The sequence below is a fragment of the Prionailurus viverrinus genome, chromosome B1, assembly GCF_022837055.1.
Source record: "Prionailurus viverrinus isolate Anna chromosome B1, UM_Priviv_1.0, whole genome shotgun sequence".
Lineage (NCBI taxonomy): Eukaryota > Metazoa > Chordata > Mammalia > Carnivora > Felidae > Prionailurus > Prionailurus viverrinus.
In genome coordinates this window covers 171993441-172016434 of record NC_062564.1, presented here as the reverse complement: position 1 = coordinate 172016434, position 22994 = coordinate 171993441, and the positions used below count along the sequence as shown (strand labels likewise).

The 22994-nt window shown below is 40.3% G+C and overlaps 1 protein-coding gene across 14 annotated transcripts in view; it reads right to left on the bottom strand.

The window, feature by feature from the left end:
- The window catches only part of APBB2 (amyloid beta precursor protein binding family B member 2), a 397886-nt gene that overhangs the window by 198319 nt on the left and 176573 nt on the right, over nt 1–22994 (bottom strand). For 11 of the 14 annotated variants that reach the window (XR_007151499.1, XM_047855461.1, XM_047855459.1 and 8 more), the window contains one exon: nt 5682–6497. Coding sequence is in view for 13 of the 14 variants with exons in the window: in XM_047855461.1 (XP_047711417.1) it covers nt 5682–6497 (816 nt within the window). In the remaining variant the exon portion in view is untranslated. Of the gene's footprint in view, nt 1–5681; nt 6498–17029; nt 17099–22994 lie in introns of all 14 variants that reach the window. The other 3 variants (XM_047855465.1, XM_047855464.1, XM_047855466.1) reach the window with 1 other exon arrangement.

Below are 22994 nucleotides of genomic sequence, written 5' to 3'. Positions count from 1 at the left end.
ATCCGGGTACTCTTCACAATGATGGTTTACAAGCTGTGCTTACTTTTTCTGTTTCTGTAGATGTGCTCATTGATAAAACAAACCTCAGAGAGCATACATGTTTATCATCCAGCTCCAGCTATCCACGCAGCAAACAGATAACATTCATGCAGCCTTTTACTATGTGTTACGTTCTCTTTGAAGAAGTTCACATCCACACGTCATGAGGAGCTGGCTCCTGCTTTCACGGGACTCTATGTCTAAACGGAAAGTTTCAAGTAAGGTTACAAACTCTTCAGGGGAACATGATAAAAGAAATCTGAAAACACGTCTCCGGTGTCTGGAGAAAGGGCTTTCAATAACTCAGAGGGACTTGAAAGGTTTCACACAGGAGACAACATTTGAACTAAATCTCCATTGTTTGTAAGAATGGAAAGACCCTCTAAAATATAATTTTCCATTTCCCAGATTCTCAAGATGACTACTCCACACATATCCAGTTTAAGAAGATTAAATCTCGTATATTCAGGCTCTGGAGGTCACATACCTACGTCTCAAGACTATGGTTGGTACAGTGGAAAAACACTGGATGCTGTGTCTGAAGACGTTGATTCAAGTCCCATCATGGCCACCTGAGTACAAAAAAGTGCCCCGAACAAGGTTCTATGGGCACATGGTAGGCCCAGAGGATTTCCCTGTGCCTTTCCTAATAACTGGTTTTCCAGCCTCACCTATTACGAGGCAACATCATCAATTAAGTTATAAAATATGTACCTAACATCAAAATCAGACATTGATTACGCTATAACACCAAATGATTTACTGAATAAATCAGGGCCATTTCGGGATATGAGGATGGCGTCCGGCTTTATTCAGTTAATCATTACTGATTTACTAAGTTCACCTGCTATATTTCAGGCACTGACAATACAAATGCAAAGATGAAGACAAACCAATCCCCGCCCTTAGGGTGCAGAAAGTTCTAAGCAAAATCAGAGTCCAAAACATAGGTAATTCATAATTAAGGAAGAAGCAAATTTTTATATTCCATTGCTAAAGTGGTAATGGTAATTGCTAATAATAATAAACACTAATATTTTTTAAACTCTTGCAGTATGCCAGACATTGTTCTAAGAGTCATTTGAAAATGCTATTACTTAATGCTCATGGTTGGTGTAAGCCTGACCCTGCTATCACCCCCACTTTACACATGAAAGTCTATGTGAACTGCCTATCTGTAACCAAGCTGGGATGAAATTTTCAGTGAGGAGTTAATGAAGCGTTAGGCCCAAGGTCCCACCATCTAGAGTTTGTTCTCTCTGTGTATATCCTGCCTTTGCACACATTAGTAACAAACCATCTTTTGGCATGGCTATTCCACAAGATCCACCTCGTTTCATACTCTGTATCTTCAATTTTATTAAGCCCGAATTAGACCTAAGTTAAATGTTGGTATCAAGTTACTGAAACCTGTACCAAACTGGATCAAAATGTCATATATTTCAAAACTGTTCATGAAACAAACATAAAACACCAGGTAACTACACACAATATGACCAGCCTGTATTTATCTGAGTCATCCTACTTACCTGGGACCATGGACGGAAATGTATTTCTGGCAAAATGCTAATGGATTACAAATTCTCACCTTCAAGTATCAAAATGATGCAACCCTTTCTTTTAGAATGGAAGTCAAGGCATGCTTTTGAACTTTTGTAAACTCCTATGAAACTCAGTAATATCGCAGATGCTTTTCTTTTTCCTAATAGGCTCTTGTTTTCTCAGAGGACAGACTCCACAGGAGGAATAAAGGAGCAACATATTGTATACATGATTCATTGCATAAAAAAAAAAAAAAGTTACTAAAATGCCGGAGGGAGCAATTCAGAAAGAGAGAGAAACAGAAAGTAGTCAATTTCTGGGTTAGGCAGCGCATTTTACTTTATAAATAGGAGTCTAACTTGGAAAAGGATGCCCCTAAGAGGTAGAAACGAGTCTGTTCTCTTTTTCTAGGCTCCCCAAAGCACAGTCTACAATCCAAAGATACTTGTGTCATGATTTAGTCACAAAACACACACCACTGTGATGAGTATTTACTTAACACACATCAGATGAGCAAATACATATACCTGGCAACTAGTATCTTACAAAATATTTGCTCTTATTTCTTCTTTTCTTTCAATAGTATTTGTGTTTGTTACATACAAAAACATGTATATATTATACGAAACATATATAAGGAACACTGAATTTACCATTGTAAGTGAAACAGACAATGTTTAATTTAAAACTGATTGCGATCACGGTAAACACTATGTTTCACTGGACAGATGGAATCATAAGAAATACAAATTCTGAAAAATCGCTTATTTTATTTTATTCACTAATTTATGCAGTGCTCACTTCCTGAAACTCAGATCATGAAGTAAAGAGGTTTCTTTTCAGTAGAAGTTCACAACTGGCTATGAGGAAATTCCAAAAGTATTCCCGCAAACTATTGATACTAATGCTTGGAGACAATGCACCATGCTGAACTCCGTGCAGAGACCCCAAAGTGACCATATGTTGAACCACGGCACGCTTTTGGTTCCAGCATGTTTTTAAATTTTTTTTTTTCAACGTTTATTTATTTTTGGGACAGAGAGAGACAGAGCATGAACGGGGGAGGGGCAGAGAGAGAGGGAGACACAGAATCGGAAACAGGCTCCAGGCTCTGAGCCATCAGCCCAGAGCCTGACGCGGGGCTCCAACTCACGGACCGCGAGATCGTGACCTGGCTCAAGTCGGACGCCGAACCGACTGCGCCACCCAGGCGCCCCCAGCATGTTTTTAAAAAACTCAATCTCGCTGCTTTAGAGTCGCAACACATTCTTTTGAGCATATTTGATTCAAAATGTCTATCCTTAGCCGCTCATTAGGGGCATCACCATATTATCAATCTTCCTTTAACATTTGAAGGTCTTGGGAAACCTGGTGGCTCAGTGGTTGAGCAACCAACTCTTGATTTCGGCTCAGGTCATGATCCCAGGGTTGTGGAATCGAGCCTCAAGACGGGCTCCAGGCTGGGCACGAAGCCTGTTTTTAAGATTCTCTCCCTCTCCCTCTGCCCCTCTCTTGCTCACATGTGCACACGTGCGCACGCTCACTCGCTCTTGAAAAAAAAATTTTTTGAAGGCCTTCAAAACTGACTTTAAGAGAGAAAAATGAATGTATCCCCTCACTGTGTCAGAAAGCTCTAACCAAGTTTAAACCATGTGCCAAGCACTGCAATGGGCTCTACACGGAAACACAACAGAAAGTAATGCCAGGACCTGAGCAGATGAGTGGCGAGCAGGGGACCCCAGAAAGGTTTCCTGGAGAGAGCGCAGATGGAACAGAGTGTGCGTGTTCAGCTTGAATTTCGTGAGCTCCACAGGCCCTCGCTGACACCAGCACTCAACAGAGTGGACAGAAATTATTTCTGTGGACAGAAATAATCCAAATACTCAGCAGTGAGGGAATCATTAAATAAACCACTGGAGCTTGAATATGGTGGAATAGCACGCCCGGCACTTTAAAAATCTGAGGTAGAAAAATGGTATGTCCTCACATGCACGACTCTACAAAACATATACCTTAAGAGGAAAAAGCAAACCATTCATAAAACTGCCTAATGTAAGTAGTTTTTTTCTGGTTTTAACTTTTTATTATGAGAATTTTAAAGACACAAAATTAGAACAGAATAATAAACCCTTATGTACCAATCTTTAACATTTATCAGCTTATGGTCAATTCTGTTTCTTCTTTTTATCCCCACCTCAATTATTTTGGAGAAAATCCCATACACAATATTATTTATGTTAGTTTATATTATATCATATCATACTATTGTATGTTAGGATATATCTTTTAAAGATCTTTAAAAATATCATTATCATAAAATATGGGTAAATTTTAAAATTTATTATAAATGTGGGTATATGCCTAAAATGCTTTCTGAAAGGAAATACTTAAAACAAAAAGATGGTGGCCATCGCTGGAGAAAGGGTCTAGAGTGAGGAACCGTGGAGACTTTACTGTTCATTTAATACCATTAACACTTAACATTTGCCTACAACAGAAAGTGCCGTGCCTGGAAGAGCAGCAGAAAAGGCCGCCGAGACGGGAGGAAGTCCATGAGGCCTTATTGGCGCCACTGAAAACAGGAAGTGGAGTTTGGATAGGAGATACTCAAGGAGTCCTTCATGTAGATTCAAACACTAGCAGGTGACAGTGTCTATCAGCGATAGGATATGAATCCTCTCAATGGGTAAAAAGTAATAGCTGTGAACTCAGTAACATTACCAGACATAATTATGCTTCCAGTAATGTGCAGGTCCAGACATTCAGGAGACGAAATGGACTCATCTCAACCTCCCTACTGCCATATCCAGCTACAGCAGGCTCATGAAATCCATCATTTAAAGCACTGCAATTTTAAAGGGCACTTCAAAAACACTTTTTTTTAAAACAAGTTAATGTCTTCACTGTCTCCTTCTCTTTTCCTTATCTACAGTCCTTGTAATTTCTGTGCCTTATAGGTTGCAAAAATGTTATTTCCTTCCGTGGTGGCACTATCTGTTATATTTACAGCACGTGAAGGTAATCTTGGAACCCACTAGGATAGTTGCCGGGCTGCAGGGTTATGTTAGAGAAATAAGCCTTTGTGAGTGCTTATTTATATTGAATTTAGCTCCAACAAAGTGCTCCACGTGTTGTTGTTGTTTTTAATGTTTTATTTATTTTTGAGAGAGAGTGTGCGAGCAGGGCAGGGGCAGAGAGAGAGAGGGAACAGAGGATCCGTGCTGACAGCAGAGAGCCTGATGTGGGGCTTGAACTCATGAACCATGAGTTCACGGCCTAAGCCAAAGTCAGATGCTTAATCAACTGAGAGCCTCCAGATGCTCCACATGTTTTAATCTTAAAATCAGTGTAATGGGGAAGCTATGAGAAGATGATGGAAAGTAGCTGGCTTTTAGAACCCTGTTCATTTCTGTCCCAATTGTGACTCTCTGACAAACCCTAAGATGTTACAGATATAGACAAAAGTCAAGAAAGACTGGTCTCAATTAGACTAGTTCAAATCCTGAACTTCTGAATATCTAAAAACAACAAACACCACCACCTTCTTACTTTAAAACATCACATGAACAAGGCTAATAAAATATTTCCCAGTAAAAGTCAAAGGAAATGTCTATAATGAATAAGCTTTTAAATTTTTTAAACTTCTAACTTTTCATTAGTTCGAGCTTAAATAAGTTCCAAGAACTTTAAAATAGTTGGTTTTTATAATCAGGTTATACGCTGTCCCCTGCAACTGCATTTCTTTTATTATTTTGCTTAACAAAACCCAGCATTTCTAGACAGCACATAGAAATAGTTCATCTACGCACAGGCGGTATGATTTCTAAACAGATGATGTTTTACTATGCTTAACACCAAGGACCACCCATTTCTTTTACAAAAATGCTTACCAGGTCAAACAACTTACGTAAGAACTGAAATGAAACCATTGAGAAATCTAGCAATATTTTGCACACCAACTGCCTAATTTTACCCCAAGAGGCTGATGTTCTTTTCCGCCCGCAAATGACTTTTCTCGGTCTGACTAGAGATTAATTCCATCAACAACTGAAAACACCAAAAGAAAGTGTCACCACAGCCTGCACCCTTCCCGGCGGTACCTGTTTCATCCGGGGAACTGGGTGAGGCGCTGTCTTGGGACAGTGTCGTCCAGCTGGACTCCTCATCGCTCGGTGCCAGGTTCTGGATCCGGTGCAGGGCGCAGTCGGTTTTGGCCCCCGTTTTGGGATGATCTTTCTTGGTCTCTGGGCTGGATGACACGGTGGCCACTTGACCGTCTTCGGGGCTGAACTGGGCTTTGTTTGGTTTCTGTGGGAGTGCTTCGCCATTCCCGATGACGGTGGAGGCCTGGTCCTGGCCCGGCTGGGGCTTCTCTTCCACACCCCCGTGCTCGTTGCCTAAGTTCTGCTCTAATTCTCTGGTTGAGGTTTCCAGGTCTGCATAGTAATTTAGGAAGCTCTTGGTTCTCCTGGGTTGGGAGGGTAAAATTTCACAGCCTGAGGAATCGCGTGGGTGGGGCTCTTTGCCCTCTAACTTCTCAGAAGTTATGTTGATGACTGCAGTGGGGCTGACATTTTTGTTGGGGTCCTGCTGCCCTTGTTCTGCAGCCTTCCGGAGCTGGTTCTCGCCATTTTTCACCAGCTTGATGTTGGCAGAGCCGTTTCCCAGCAGAGGCTGTGCAGCTGGGTCGGAGAGGCCCATTGCCACCTGGATGTTAGTTAGTGCATATTTTTTCCTGCATTTGGGGGGTGTGCTGTTCTTGGCTTCCGTGTGTTTTATTTCAGCATTCAACAGTTCATTGTGGGAGGAACGGAGATTAAGGGTATTTGGTGGTGTGGCTGGACTGTTCCGATTCGTGATGTCTGTGGTTCCGCTGCTGGCCATAAACACTGCCAAAGTGTCTACACCTGAGTCAGCTGGAAAAAAAGAAAACTAGTCATTAGCTGCCTGGCAGGATTAAACTGCTTAGCATACAGAGTGAGCAGACATTTTTATATAAAAAATTGAAAGAATTAATGCTTCCATTGCATACCTCCTTATAGAATTGACTCATTTTCCTCTTTATTTTCACTGTTCACTCATACATTAAATAGGAACAAATAAAAGCCTTAATGTAGACACACGAAATCCAATTTATAGAAAAGCTGAGAGGTCAGAGGGTCCAAATTTTACTTAGAATCTCCCTCTTGAATTCATATAAAAGCATTTTCTGCCGGTGACTGGTCTTCATTTTTTGCAACCTTAAAAATCACGCCCTTCTAAACATTTACACCGCATTTCTATTCTGCAGTTCCTTTGGGCAACAACAACAAAAAAAGTTGCTGAAAAATCCTCTGGGGCTCCAGCTTTCTTAGTTAACCTGAAAGGTTACCGTTCAATGATGTACCCATACATCTAAGGTAATTTTTCTCAACCATGTTTAGAAATTGTGTTCTGGATGCCTGGAAAAATCAAATCTCCGTTGTAGTTTGCTAATATCTTTGTGAATATTTTTGACCTGGGCTTAGTGTTTGTACTAAACAGAAATTTTGGAGAAATGGCCCAGTTGCTGGAGAATGTACACACACATAAAACTATTACTAATAAGGTAGCGTTGAGCCCTTGGCTACTGATGCGTTAGAGCTCCCAAAGGAGTCTGAATATATTCCACTGAATTAAAACACAGACTCAGCTGTTTGCAGTCACCATGCGCCCTTGCAGGACTCCTAGGAAACTACCTGACAGTTGCATTTATCTCAAATATTGTTCATACCATCTGTGATTTATTCCATGTGTCTCTTGCTAGGAAGAAAGAAAGGTTTCTCAGACTGGAAGGGAATAAAATTCATCATCAAGAATTCCTAAGGTTTCACGTTTCTCAGTCTATGAAGAATGACTCCCTTCTTATCTGATCCTTTGTCCTCCACAGAGACCTCAGTGACTTTACACCAGCAGATGAACCAAAGCAACAGCTCTGGTTCATGGGGTTACAGAAAGGGGTTTTTGTTTTTTAAAGATTAGATTCTTAGTGATGTTTTATTGCTTATAAGCTAGAAACACAGAGGCCAGCCGAGAAGGGAAAAGTGGAAACACAGAAGAGGAACAGACGAAAAAGACAGAATCCAGGTGACAAGAGGAAGGACCACAGCGGATGTGAGAGTCAGCCTTGGCCAAGACAAGGGATACTTCTTCACATGAGAAGGAAGGAAAGGGAGTAAGGATGGGGACAGGCCCATATACTATTGCAGTGACATAAAACCGAGGAAAAGCAAAACTGACAGCCTCAATTTTCTCTGTGAAAGTAAAGTCTTCCCCTGAGGGGAAGCAGGGTAGGGGACATAAGGAGAGAAACAGAGTCCAGAAAAGTCACGTGGGAGAAACACAGAGTTGGTGACTTTCTAAAAGAAATTTGAGGTTTGATGGCATAAGAACAGACACACAGATCAATGGAACAGACCAGAGAGCCCAGAAATAAACCCATGCATCTATGGTCAATTAACTTATGACAAAGGAGCCAAGAATAAGCAATCGGGAAAGGACAGTCTCTTCAATACAATGGTGTTGGGAAAACTGGACGGCCACATGCAAAAGAATGAACCTGGACCATGACCTTATCCCATACACAAACATTAACTCAAACTGGATTAAAGACTTGAACCTAAAACCATAAAACTCCTAGAAGAAAACAGGCAGTAAGCTCCTTGACATGGGTCTTGGCAATGGTTTTTTGGATTTGACACCAAAAGTGAAGCAACAAAAACAAAAATAAACAAGTGGGACTATATCAACCCCCAAATCTTCTGCACAACAAAGGAAACCATCAACAAAATGAAAGGGCAACCTAGAGAATGGGAGGGAAAAACAAAGAAACAGTCACAGAGGGGGATGTGATCAAGGTGGCAGGAGTGGGGAAGTGAGCAGATGAGGAATGCTCTCTGGGTGTGGCCCAGAGAGGGCAGGGAATAGAGTTGGGAAGAGGGTGGAGAGCTGGGAGGAAAAGGCGGAGGAATCAGAGATCTCCAAAAGGTCAGGGAGCAGGAGTCACAGGAACAAGGAAATGTTCTCAACCCCAGCCGCACGCAACCCTTGGGGAGCTTGTAAAACATACAGAAGGCTAGGGGCACTTGGGTGGCTCAGATGGTTGAGCACCTGACTCTGGAGTTCTTCTCAGGTCATGATCTCACAGTTCATGGGATCGAGCTCTGCATGAGGCTCTGCACTGACAGCGTAGAGCCTGCTCGGGATTCTTTCTCCCTCTCTCCCTGCCCCTCCCCCAGTCTTGTGCTCACGTGTGTGTGCAACTCTCACCTCTCTCTCACACAATAAACAAACAAACAAACAAACAAACTTCGTTAAAAAAAGACTAAGCCCACCCCTAAAGACACCCTCAAAGGCCGTGATTCAATCAGTCTGGGAATGGGCACAGTGGGGGTAATAAAATGTTCTCTGGGTGACTCCAATGTATGGCCAAGGCTTAGAACCACTGGAACAAGGAAGTGAGAGGCTTGGAAGAAAAAGATGACATATATCCAAGTTAATGATTTCAGAGGCACTTGGAACACTCTGGTCACGCCCGCCACGTTCCTTGTCCTTGCACACATTCTCGGCATCCTTCCCTCCTGTCTGGAAAAACTCTACTTTACCTTTAAGATTCAAGGTAGCTATCACCTATTTGTGAAGCATCTTTTTGCTCCTCCAGGCAGATTCAAGGGCTCCTTCTCCTACACTCCCAAACCCTCATCAACTTGTCTCTATATAGCATCATTCACCCTGCTTTAGACTTCCAGCAACCAGAACAGCAGTGTAGTACACAGTAGGTACTCATTAGAAGTTTATGGAACCATCGAATAAAATGAAAAACAAAAAACAAAAAACAAAAAACAAGTGTTTTGTTAACATCTCAAGAAATGTTTACATTAGAAGCCTATCTTTACTCAAGCTTTTATCCCATGTAACAGCTAAGCATGATTTAAAATAAAATCTTTTAGGGGCACCTGGGCAGCTCTGTCACTTAAGTGTCCAACTCTTGATTTCAGCTCAGGTCATGATCTCACAGTTGGTGAGATCAGGCCCCGTGTCGGACTCTGTGCTGACAGTGCAGAGCCTGCTTGGGATTCTGTCTCCCTCTCTCTAACTCTCCCCTGCTCACTCCCTATCTCACTCTCAAAATAAATGAATGAATAAATGAATGAATGAATCTTAAAATAAAATATTTCAATATTCTATCCAGACCAACTTATTTTGCTCCTCAGTCTTGGCTCAAGAAAATTCGTGCTCAATTCTGCTGTAACTCTCTAAAGAAGAAAAGGCTATTTAGAGTCAAAAGTCTGTTTTGTGACCCAGAACAGACTGGTATACTTCTCTGCCAGACATGATTTCTCATCAGCTGTCATCCTACTAGCTCAAAGTTGTACGTGCTTTGGTCTGAACAGCATTCAGGCCCAGCTGAGGCTCTCGTGCACATGGCACAGCGCTCCGGTCACCACTGTGACCCCCGCTACCTATTTCTGGGCCTTCCTCTGTTTCCTCTCTTCCTCGTTATTTACCACCTGCATCAGTAGTAACAATGAACAGAAGAGAATCACGTATGATGGGAAACAGCAACACGATAGTAATATAAATGTTAAAAATTATGGAGAAAAACTAGCGCTCTGTGGATATAAACGTAAAAAGATGACTATGTTCCTCTTCTATCCTAGGACCACTCTCTCGCACCTACGTTTTGCTCTATCTGTTCTACATGTAGGACATTTTAGCCTGCTTTCCCCGATACTAATACTATATTGAGACTCAAAAGTCAGTGCCATTCAAGGCACTTCCATTTATCTTTGCCTGATTTTACTACAGATTCGAGATCAAAAACTAATTTGTCTAATATTCCCTTTAAATTGGGGGCGGGGGTGGTGTGTGGATGGAGCTAAATCCACCAACACATGGGCTAGGCCCTAAGTGAGAATTCAAGACATTGCTACTCCACATTTTCCAGACTGGAAACACTGAAACAGCCCTCCATGAGTTTCTTACCTACTGAATTCTGCCCATTTTCCTGGAAGTGTTTCTCCAGGAAATCGGGTTTCCCCTTCCCACCTCCTCTACACCTGCTTTCAGGCCCTCATCATCACTTACCAGTTCCTTCTAAATCTCTAAGCATAACGGCTCTGCAGTCTACTCTGACACATTTTGCCCTGTATCATTCTAAGAACAAACTGATCGCATAGCCCTCCTGCTTAAAAACATCTACTGGCTCCCTACTGTTCAAATTCAGCTCACTCTACACAAGCCACCTCAAATTCTCCTATGCTGGTCTCAAATCTGCCCTTCCAGTCCCATCTCTTGCCACCGCACCTCCCCCTGTTTTCTACACCACAGCCACAATCTACCTTCCTGACAATGCCAACCCCTTCTCAAGTTCCCCCTCTGCACAGAGTCTGTTTCCTCTGCCCTGGAATGTTCTTTGTCCTCCTCTCTCCTAGCCCCACCCTAGACACCCCCCCCCCCCCCGCCTGAAAGCTCCTTTATAAATCCTTCAAAACACGGCTCCTTTAGCCTTTCTCTGATCCCTATGCACAATGATGGCTGCCCTCCCTCTGTGCTAGCGATGTAACAGCCTGTTCGTATCAGTACTTCTATTCTATACTGTAAATGTCAACTGAGATGTCTATCTCTCCTTCTAAACTGTAAGTTCCCTGAGGGTGGTGACTGTTTTGTTCATTTTTTAGGATAGTTTTATTGAGATATAATTTACATGTCACAGAGCTCACTTTTAATGTACAATTCAGGGGTGTTTAGCAAATTCACAGAGTTGTACATACATCACTACAATCTAATGGCAGAATTCTGTTATCAGCCCAAAAAGAAACCCTCCACTCAGCAGTCACCCTCTATTCCTTCACCCCCCGCCCCGCCCCAGCCAACCACTAATCTACTTTCTGTCCTTATAGCCTTGCCTCTTCTAGACAGTTCACATAAACAGAATCATATGACACGTGGTCTTTTGTGACTGGCTTTCCTCACTTAGTGTGTCGGGGTTCATCCATGTTGTAGTATGTATCACTGCTTTATTCCTTTTTATGGCCAAATCATAATCCATTGTATCAACAGACCACATTTCATTTATCTATTTACCAGTTAACGAACATTTGGGTTGTTTCTACATTTTAGCTATTACAAATAATGCTGCTACAAACATTCATGTGCAAGCTTTTGTGTGAACATATGTTTTTAATTCTTCTGGGTGTACATTCAGGAGCAGAACGGCCAATTATATTTATATTATATTGCTGGTTATATAATGAAATACGCTTGACCTTTGAGGATTTGTAGACTGCTGTCCAAAGTAGCTGCACCAGTTTACATTCCCATCAGCAGTGTATGAAGGTTCCAATTTCTCCACAACCTCCCCAACACTCATTTTTGTGTCTTTCTTAAGATAGCCATCCAAGTAGGTATGAAGTGGCACCTCACTGTCGTTTTGCTTTGCATCTCCCTTTCATTTTTAAATTTTCCGAACCTCACCAGTACCTTTCGCAAAACTGGCATGTAAGAGTACTCAATAAATGTCTGATTCGTTAACCCATTCACCCATTTGTTAACTAAATATCCACCAAGCATCTGCTATGTGCAAGTTGCTCTTCTCAAGGCCACGAATGTGACAGTGCACGACATAAGCAAAATGAATGAGGACTGGATACGCAAATGCCAGTAACCCTGAGACTCTTCAGTACAGAAGTGGTTCTGCTTCTCCTGGATTTCTGGTGGTTGGACGGGGCCCCAAGACTTTGCCATCACTTCTACATCTATTCATCATGCTGTTATGAAGCTCCACGTCAATTCAGGAGGATCATTTCCTATTCTAGAGCTAGGTGTAAGCTGAGTTCAGAGTGTGACAAGAGCTAATATTATTACTGCCATCGCTCTGCATCCACATGGAGAAACATCTGTTACAGACTGGCATGGATGTCTCCTTATCTGGTACCAGCCCCACAATTTTTCTTGGGGAATCAACCTTTCTACATGCTAATTCCTTCATTAAACAGAACTTCTGGTGTGCATGACCATGCAGTAGATACGGTTCTAACTGCTAAGGTTACAGCAGCGAGCAAACCTGACAAAATAAAAACACCTACTTTCATGCAGCTTAGGTCCTACGGGTTCAGCCCACGTGTTTCAGGCAGAGATAACGCTGCCCCATACTTCGTGGAGGGCACGGCCCAGGCCCAGCCAGTCAGAGTAGCAAATCCCCATGGCTATGGTGACTGACTCAAGGAAAAGCATGCGACCCACACAAAGCTAATCGAGGGGTGCTCTTTTTCTTGAACTGGAAGATATAAGTCTAGAACTTCAAGGGGTCACCATGAAGAGGCAAACTGAGTTAGCATGAACTTAACAAATGAGCAAGCAGATCCGTAAGATGGAGAGAAAGGGGGAAGCTCTAACGACAGTGTTGGAATCCCTAAAACGAGACATACTTGAAACATGATGCCTCTAGACTTCTCGGGAATTAAAATCAATCGATTGGAGTGTGTGTGCTTAAACCACTTTAAACTGGCCTTCTCCTTTTAGGAATTCAAAAAAAAAAAAAAAACACCTTAGTTAATTAACAGAGTATTTTTTATGAGACCTAAAAAAAATTAGGTAAGCCAGCGTTACTCAAATTCCACGATTAACAAAGCTTTCCTGAACCCTAGAGTCACAAAGATCCCAGCACGGAGATGTAACCCCATAACTTGGATGACGTCCTAATTCAAACTCATGCTGGAATCTGTACTTAAGCCTACCCGCTCTGCTTTCTCTTTACTGAGACCTCTAAGCATCTGTCAAAGAAAAATTTTGTCAGTAATGACAGGAAACTCCTCTCCGTAACCTGCCGCTCTCCCTCTGCTCCCATGACACGCTTATAAAATTGGAAATTGACAAATGGGCCCCAGGAAACCCAATGTTGGCCCTGCTCTTCAGTGAAACTTCACAGCTTCTTCATCTTTCTGCTACACAATTTTATTTCCACTGAGGAGTTAACAGCAATACTTCTACCCTGAGGAATGTTGCCTTTTGAACTAGACTTCTAAGTAGTAAGGAAATGAAATAACTCAGATTTTTTTTTTCTTTTAGGAAGGAGAGGCAAAATAAAGCTGGTTTCCTGAAATTACTCATGAAAGTAAACTCCCAATGTGACAAAAATGATAAGAACCTCTCTATGAACAAAAGAGGTGAAGGTTATATGAGGAGGCAGCTTGGGTCATGGAGGCAGGGAGATCACAGGATTAGAACCTTGGAAGTTTCTAAAGCCAAAGGAGCAGCTTCCTACAGCTGACTCACAGGGCAGCTTCCCCGGGCTCCTAGGATAAAAGGAAGATTTCAGGAAGATTTAGGTATTACCCACCTAAAAGTTTCCCATGCCCACTCAACTTAATTGCCTGAGGACTCACTTTGTTAAAAATCCCCAGTGGAACTAAGGAGACTCAAGAGAGATGTACCAGATACTTTTCTTCAAGAAACTCAGTCAGGGGTGCCTGGGTAGCTCAGTTGGTTGAGCAACTGACTTCAGCTCAGGTCATGATCTCATGGCTCGTGGGGTTGAGATCCACGTCGGGCTCTGTGCTGACAGCTCGGAGCCTGGTGCCTGCTTCGGATTCTGTGTCTCCCTCTGTCTCTGCCCCTCCCCAACTTGTGCTCTCTCTCTCTCTCTCTCTCTCAAAAATAAACATTAAACAAAATTTTTTTTAAAAAGTCAGAATAGGCAATGAGAAGATAAAGTTATTAAATAGACTCACAATGGCTAAAGTAGGCAGAGAGACGTATGAGAAAAAGGTATTTGCACAGGAAAGAGGTTAAAGGAAGGTACTCTCCAAAACAATCACAGCTAAGCTGGGTCTTAAACAGTAGGTAGGAGTCCGGCAGTGGATCAAGGTGAGAAAGGCACTGCAGATGAGGGAAAACCTGGCATTCCAATATCACCACTGGCAAATGTGAAGATTAGTCATTTTGGAAACACAAATCAGAATGTGTATTCAAATAAGAATTATGACCTTCAAAGCAGACACACTGAGACAGTATATGCTTATCCCAAGGATATTTTTCCTTCTCAATTTCTAAACCATTTTCATTGTTTAGAAAAGCCTCAACGTCTTTGGAAGATTAATGTATTTTGTAAATATAGCTCTAGACTTTTATGACCAACTCCGATGAATGTGGTCAATGATCACGCTTAGGAATACTGGTTTAGGTGGGAAAAAGCAGGTGAGTGATAAAGTAATGACCCAGGAACTGAAAAGCTGGGCCTCAAGTCAATTCCAACAGGGAGCATGATACAATGGCAGACTCCTGGACTATGCCGCCAGCTGAGACCTCCTGGGAAGGGACTCCTGAGTTCAATCTTGAAGGTTCAACAGGGATTCTTCCAAGCAGATAATGGCATATGTTCTGGGGTATATTTATTTTTTAAAAGGTTCCTTGTTGGGGCACCTGGGTGGCTCAGTCCGTTAAGCATCCGACTTCGGCTCAGGTCGCGATCTCACAGTTCGTGGAATTGAGCCTGTGTTGGGCTCTGCGCTGGCAGTATGAAACCTGCTCGGATTCTCTCTCCCTTTCTCTCTCTCTGTACCCCTCCCCCTATTTGTGCACTCTCTCTCTCAAAATAAATAAACATTAAAAAAAAAAAAAAAAAAGATTCCCTCTAGTCATAGCTCCCGGGAGTCAGGAAATGGGATGGAAGGCTACCTTGTCCCAGTTATTGGTCCAGCTAATTGGTCCAAATTAGCTGCCATCTGAATTTTCAAGTAAAAAAATGACTGGAATCTATACTCCACTGAAATAAGAACACTGCTTTCCTTGTAAAATGTGTCACATCCTATACCATTGCATGATAGTAGTAGCTGTCATTAAAAAACCGTGCTGGGTAACAGGGTCATTATCTCTTATATAACTACCGATGAACAAAAGCAATTTGAGTACCATTAGGAAGAATGAATACACTGGCATAATAAAATATAAGTGACAATTAGAAATTCCTAGAAGTTATTTGATTAATTTACTTCCATTTAGAAGAAAACACATCATTTTATATACTTGCTAGCTTTGTTCTTACAGTTTCCATACCGAGCCTATGTTGCAATGCATTAAAAGATTTTAAATATTGAAGAAGCCCTAGGATCATTCTCAACAATTTAAACTGTATTTTTTTAAAAGGACACATCTATTTGCCATGATCTTCCAAAATTAATATGCCTATTCAAACATGTATTTACAAGAAAACCTACTCCCTGCCCCTAAATTATCACAGTGTGATTAGATGGCCTCTAAAAATTAGCTCTGAGTTCCTAATTTTCCTGTGTGAATTTAGGTTTTTGACTGTTTTGTATAAAAAGGATACTACCTGTCACTCATACACCTCTACTGAGCTTAGTGTTTACTCTATTATGTTTTATTTTAGTTCTCTGTTGAAACAGAACATGCAGTGTTATGTAAGAGAGAAAACAGCTCGGATGTACATTAGGAGTTTACAGAACTGAGGGACTTTAATAGCTATTTGTCCATAATTTAAATCTACTTACTTAAAAACTCAGAATTTACAGAGTGGTTTGTATCCTAACAAATATGGATTCTGTCAGATTCATCTTTCACTTGCAATCTTATCCTATGTTTAATTCAAACTGTTATCGAGAGGCATCTGGGTGGCTCAGTCGGTTAAGCGTCCGCCTTCGGCTCAGGTCATGATCTCACAGTTTGTGGGTTTGAGCCCTGCGTTGGGCTCTGTGCTGACAGCTCAGAACCTGGAGCCTGCTTCAGATTTTGTGTCTCCCTCTCTCTGCCCTCCCCTGCTTGTGCTCTGTCTCTCTCTCTCTCAAAAATAAACAAACACTAAAAAAAAAAAAAAAAAAAAGACAAAATGTTATCGGAATTGCTTCTTCCTTATTATACTACTGTGAGGCTAAGAATTAAATCCCACACCACACTGTGTGTGGACTAGCATCCGTCATGACACAAAGAAACGGATATACAATAAAATTATAGTGGTTTTCTTAAGGACTGAATTTAATTAGCATAGATCAAGGAGAATACTGAATCGGGGAGCTCTATTCTAGACAAACCCAACAATGGCCAAGATGCTGTTTATGGAGACTCACCACTGACACTTCATTGTTCATACGTAACTGTTCACAGGCTATCGAGTACAATGCTAGATGGCAAAATTTGACATAGTTTTAGTTTCCTGTTATAATCAACTAAAATATTTTTACATTATGCTATTACTAGAGTCATGCAATTACTACACGAATACAGGTAGGTCCAATTGATTCTTCTATCTTATTTTAAAGATCCACTTTTCCACTACGTGAGTGAACAATAAAAAGCAAACGTCATTTTAGCAAACCATGTTTAACATCAAAACAAACCGTCTATCATAGATATTTGTTAAAATTTTAATATTCAACTGCTTCTCTGCACTGAAAAACGTGAAAGTGTGTCTGACCTGGAAGTACTTCTGACATGGATCACTGGACGCCAGCAGTGGAGCAGGAAATAGGTTATAATTTGAAATCTGAAAAGAGGGATCATTTGAGAAATTAAAACCCAAATAACAAAGCATAAAAGAAAAAAAGCATAGCATTGAAAATTCTTCCAAAAGCTGTCAAAAATGTTAATTTTTGGCAGATAATATCAAAATTTGTGCTTATTTATAGTTGATCACAACACATTTGACTGAAATTTGAATTTCTGCTTAACCACATTTTCCGTGAACATTTCTTGAGATTTTTTTTCCATGCCAGACTAGAGTTATCATCTATCTATCTATCTATCTATCTATCTATGTACGTGTCTCAACTTTCCATTGCTTTTTCTCATTAAAAACACACAATTCAGAAGGCAGTAAGGAAAAAACTAGTACATTTCACCACATAAGAATCTAAACATTCTGTTTGGGAATAAAAAATGACTATAAACACAACAGAGACCAAAAAAAAAACTGAAAAAAAAATAATACTATGACTAAAAGGGCTAATTTCATTTATACAGAAAGATCACCTTGAAATTATTAAGAAAAACATAAACAAGCCTATAGGAAAATAAGCAAAGGACAGGACAAGTCCCCAGAGAAACACAAATATCCAATGAACACATAAATAACTAACCTCACTCAAAAGTAAAGAAAATGCACATTTAAATAACAAGGACTCATTGGTTTTCCTCTACTGGCCTGCAAAGATTAACAAGCTTGATAACACATAACCTAAAACAACAACACTGGAAAAAGGAATTTTCAAAACTTGCCAATGGGATTAAAATCCGGCAAAACTTTTTGAAGGGCCATTTAGAAATATCTGAGCAAATTTAAAATGCATGGACCCCACTGTACAGCAACTGCATTTTTGAGAATTTATGTTACAGATAAACTTACATGGACTCTTGTTCTAAAAGCAAAAGATCAGTAACTAACTGTTCTTCAGTGGACATCTGGTTCATTAAATTATGATACATCCGTACAACAGAGTACCGTGCCGCTATTAGGAAAAACAAAGTCGATCGACATGAACGGATATGAAAGGGTCTCAAGAAATATCACTATGAGATGAATAACATGTGCAGCAGGGCAAAATTGCATTTGAGTAAAAACCTGAAAAGCATATACATATATATATATGCAAGTAAATACATACACACACACACACACACACACACACACACACACACACACACACAAGCATCTACACAGAAAATTTCTTTAAGGAATAAAAAAAGAACTAGACACAGTGGTAAACTGCCAGTTTACCAAATTAGATACATAATAAGGAAAACTGAAAACAGACCTTGTTTTCAATGAGCTATCAGGAATATCACTTGGAATGATAATCTATTATATTAATTCAAATGAAGATACTGTAAGATTCCATTTATATACAGTACAAAAACAGGAAAAACTTATCTATGTCAGGACAGTGGTTTACCCTGGAGAGCAGGAAAAAGGGAGAAGCAGGAGGGCAGCCTCTGGGACGTTATGATACTAAGCGCTGTTTCTTGATCTGGATAATGGAAGCTCACCAAGCTCTACCCTCACGTGCAAAATTCTGTATGCTCATTATAGTTCTGTGAGATGTTTCGTGAAAAAGTCAAATGCTGGTGGTTTTCTAAAGCATTATTCAAATTGTACAACTTTATATTGTGAAGACTAAAGTCTATTCTAACCTTTCCAAACTAGTAACCTTTAATGGGCATTACCCCCAACTTTATGATTCAGATAATGACCTGACAACTTGGTCTACTGACCCACAATACATTTTTAATTATATTTCCACATATTGTGTGTAAGGCTCATTACTCTGGTATAATTAAAAGGGTGGGTTTATTTTAAATTGTCCTGAAACAGCAAAACATGCTGCCTTTATGTACCTTTGCTTTTGTCCTATGCCTTTCTCAGCTCCTGAAAAGTATTTTACAATTTTCTTTTTTTTTTTTTAAGTTTTTGTCTTCAGTGCACCTTAAGTTATAAGTAGAGACAGATGTGAAGTGACAGCTATTTTAAGAAAATGAATATCAATAAACAGAGAGAAAGATAAGAAGAGGCATACTTAGAGGAGTAAAAAGGCTTGAACAAACACTAAGAATCTGCATACTTTTCAGTGCATCTAATCTTTAAAATAAAAAAAAAATATTCCTTCTTCCCAACTTGAAACAAACTCCAACTTCTATAAAGGTATGAACTGACATTCAGATAATCACTTCATATTTTAAATGGTCCTATGCTATTATTATCTGACCAACATTTATTCCATATGTGCATGGGTTATGCTAGGAGCAGGGGATACTTCAGTGACGAAAACACCATTCCCCACTCTCATGGAACTTATAGACAGACCAGTCAGGAAGATGGACATTAATCACAAAATTATTCATATCGGTGTATAAGAAAAAGGATATTAGACTGGAGAATCAGTATACAGTTACCCGAGAAAGTATAATTTAAGTTGCAATTTGAGGACTAAACAGGATTTAGCTGAGTAAACATTATACACCTACCACATGCAAGGCATTCCCTGGCCCCAGGAATACACAAACATGCAGTTTCCCTGGGCATTTATATCCTTGATGAATAAACCTAAACTAGTAACGGTTTCCAGTGACTTTGTGGAATGGGCTAATTCTGCATAAAGAATAACCTGAGAAATATAAAAGTAATCAAGTATGTTTTTTTAATTTTTTTAAATTTTTATTTATTTTTGAGAGAAAGAGTGTGACTGGGGGAGGGGCAGAGAGAGAGAGGGAGACATAGAATTCAAAGCAGGCTCCAGGCTCCGTGCTGCCGGCACAAGAGCCTGACGTGGGGCTCGAACTCACAGACTGTGAGATCATGACTTGAGGCGAAGTCTGCTGCTTAACTGACTGAGCCACCCACGCACAACAAGTATGGTTTTAACAATTATCTGTAGCTGTGCTGTCCAACATGGTAGCCACTAGAAGCAACAGAAGTTAGTAACACTGGAAAGGTGACTAGTGCATCTAAGGGATGCCTAATTTTATTTAATTATAATTAATTTAAATCTAAACTTAGAAATTGACACTTGATTCTTCAAGGAAACTTCTTGGGTAGGTGAATCTACTTTTTCAACAATATATTTTATGAAATCTAATACAGATTGAGTATTTCTACTGAAATTCTGCATCCCGGTTGAGTACTAGAAATGTAAAACACACTGATTTTGGAGACTTGGCATGATAAAAAGTAAAATATCTCACTAGTAATTTTAAAATATTGATTACATGTCGAAATGATATTTTGGATATACTGAATTAAATAAAACATATTGTTAAAATTAATTTTGCCCTTATTCATTACTTATTAAAATATTTTAAACGTATGTTTATTTTTGAGAGAGAGAGAAAGAGAGAGAGAGAGCGCGCAAGGTAGATACAGAATCCGAACCAGGCTTCAGGCTCTGAGCTGTCAGCACAGAGCCCGACGAAGGGCTCAGAACCACAAACTGCGAGATCATGACCTGAGCAGAACTTGGATGCTTAACCGACTTAGCCACCCAGGCGCCCCTTGCCTTTTTTTTTTTTTTTTTTTTTTTTTTTTGGAATTGTGGTTACTAGAGAATTTCGAATTACATGTATGGCTCACATTACTTTTCTGTTGGAGAAGCACTGATCTAGGGAATGCAGACAGAGTTTGAGACAATGCCCTAATCAAAATATTATTTACCTTTTCCATAAAAGCAAAGACAGGCAGAAATGTCACCTCAGCTGTAAAGCGAGGGAAGGTCTGCTAGCATTCAGAACAAGTGTCTCTGCTTCCACGAAATCACATACTGAGTTCAAAGACACCAGAGACCTGCGTAGGCCACTACAAGCTCCACGTTAAGAATACAGCTGTGATTTTATTTTTTTTATTTAAGTTTATTTATTTGAGAGAGAGAGGGAGTGAGCACAAGAGGGGGAGGTGCAGAGAAAGGGAGAGACAGAATCCCAAGCAGGTTCCTTCTGCACTGCCAGTGCAGGGCCCAATGCGGGGCTTGAACTCGTGAACCGTGAGATCACAACCTGAGCCGAGATCAAGAGTCAGATGCCCAACCGACTGAGCCATCCAGGCGCCTCAATACAGCTGAGGTCTTAAAACAAAGCATAAAACTATGTAAGTGAAACAATCTAGTAACCAGAGTTTCCCTTCCAGCAGCGTTTTCACGTGTCCCATTAATGAAAATCCATAACACTCATATGCTTTGTGATAATGCCACGAAAGCCCAAAAAATGTCCAAAAGGACCACAGAAGAACGTCCCGAAGCAGGAATCATGGAAGCACTATTAAACAAATGAATAAGTATATAAGTTAAATACCCACTTGTATTTGGTTCAGTATGAGATTATATGCTTTTTTCCCATGGGATATAAATAAGTAAATTCAAATTTTTATATATACCTCACCTTTTCCTATCATAACAATCCAAACCTCAATGTCTTCATTTTTGTCAATATAATATGCCTCTGACCAAGAATGCCATCTCTCACACTAATCATGCCCTTAATGTGTTCCACTTGTGTTACTGATTATTCTTTTTATCTGTGATACTGTGTTTGTAATTTAGAATAAAAACTTTTCCCCCTTATTTTTATTGTATATTTTATCTTTTCTTAATTACACACTGTACCTATCAGGTTTCAAGTCGGGAAGAGATGATACAATCAAATTGAATAACCTGAGGTGGGTTTAATTTAGGTACTATTATTCAAAAAAGGTCGGCAGGGTAGGAAAACCATAAGGGGTAATGCAGACTCCAGAAGCAGCAAGAGCAAGTTACCATCCTTGGTCTGAGGGATGAGAAAACTGTGGGCAGAGAGGGCACTGCCCAACACAACTACCATCTGCAATGGGGGAGTCCCAGCCAGCTTTCAGCAACCCTGAATAAAACTGGGATCTTTTCCTGCTCTCACTGCCTGATCTTTTTAACTATAAGGTTGAGAAACTATTCCCAAGTAAGCTAAAGTTATGTGTAATACTTCTTTTTTCAAGAAAAAAATGAAAACTTCCTTGTGTTCATCCATTTAGATACAGCTTAAGTATTGCATCCTTGATAAAATTTTCTTTGAACTACCTAATTGGTTTTTTATGCTTACTTATTTGGTGGGGGGCAGAGAGAGAGGGGGAGAATCCCAACCCAACCTCTATAATAAAGTTCTTTTAACCCTTGACAATCTAATACCCAATTGATTCTAGAACCTCTCATTTACTTAAATCCTGCATTGCCTTCAGAGAGTTACTTTCCTGAAAAGTCTAACCCAGTGTAATCTGATCAGAAACAATCCCTTGCTATAACAAGTTATTTTGTAAGGTCCCTTTACTATCTTGAAGTGGAATTCATAGATAAGTAGACTATATATACACATGAATTCCAGAAAAGGAGAAATAAAAGGAGAGATACAATTCAATAAGCAAATCTCAGGCCCAACTACACTAGCAGTCATGATCTATGGGTAGATTGCTGTGAGTGCAACAACTATAAATACAAACTGAGCCAGGCATGTGCTGTGTTGTCAACCCAGAAATCATGTTCTGCACTGCTGTCAACAACAGCAATTTCAAAACGCTGAACAACTCTAAGAAAATTCCAAAAAATGTTAAATACAAGTCATCTTACAATTAGAAGGACTTTCCACTTCTAGAATATATAGTGTATATTAAAGCCATAAAAAATACTTTGGAACTTCTAGGCTCTTGCAATTATAAACATGCTGTTTGCCTACCTGAGTATTTGGTACAGTGTTCATACGCTTTGCAGAGTGAAATATTCTTTGTTATACAGGGTGCCCTGGTCTCCACCCAGAAATGCAAGTAGGGGGCCTCCTTCCACAGTCCCTAAGGGGCACTGTGCTGTAGACACTTCCAGCCTCCCCAGCTGTGAAAGTTATAATGTCAGCCCAGAGTTATCTCTCCACTTCCTAACTCT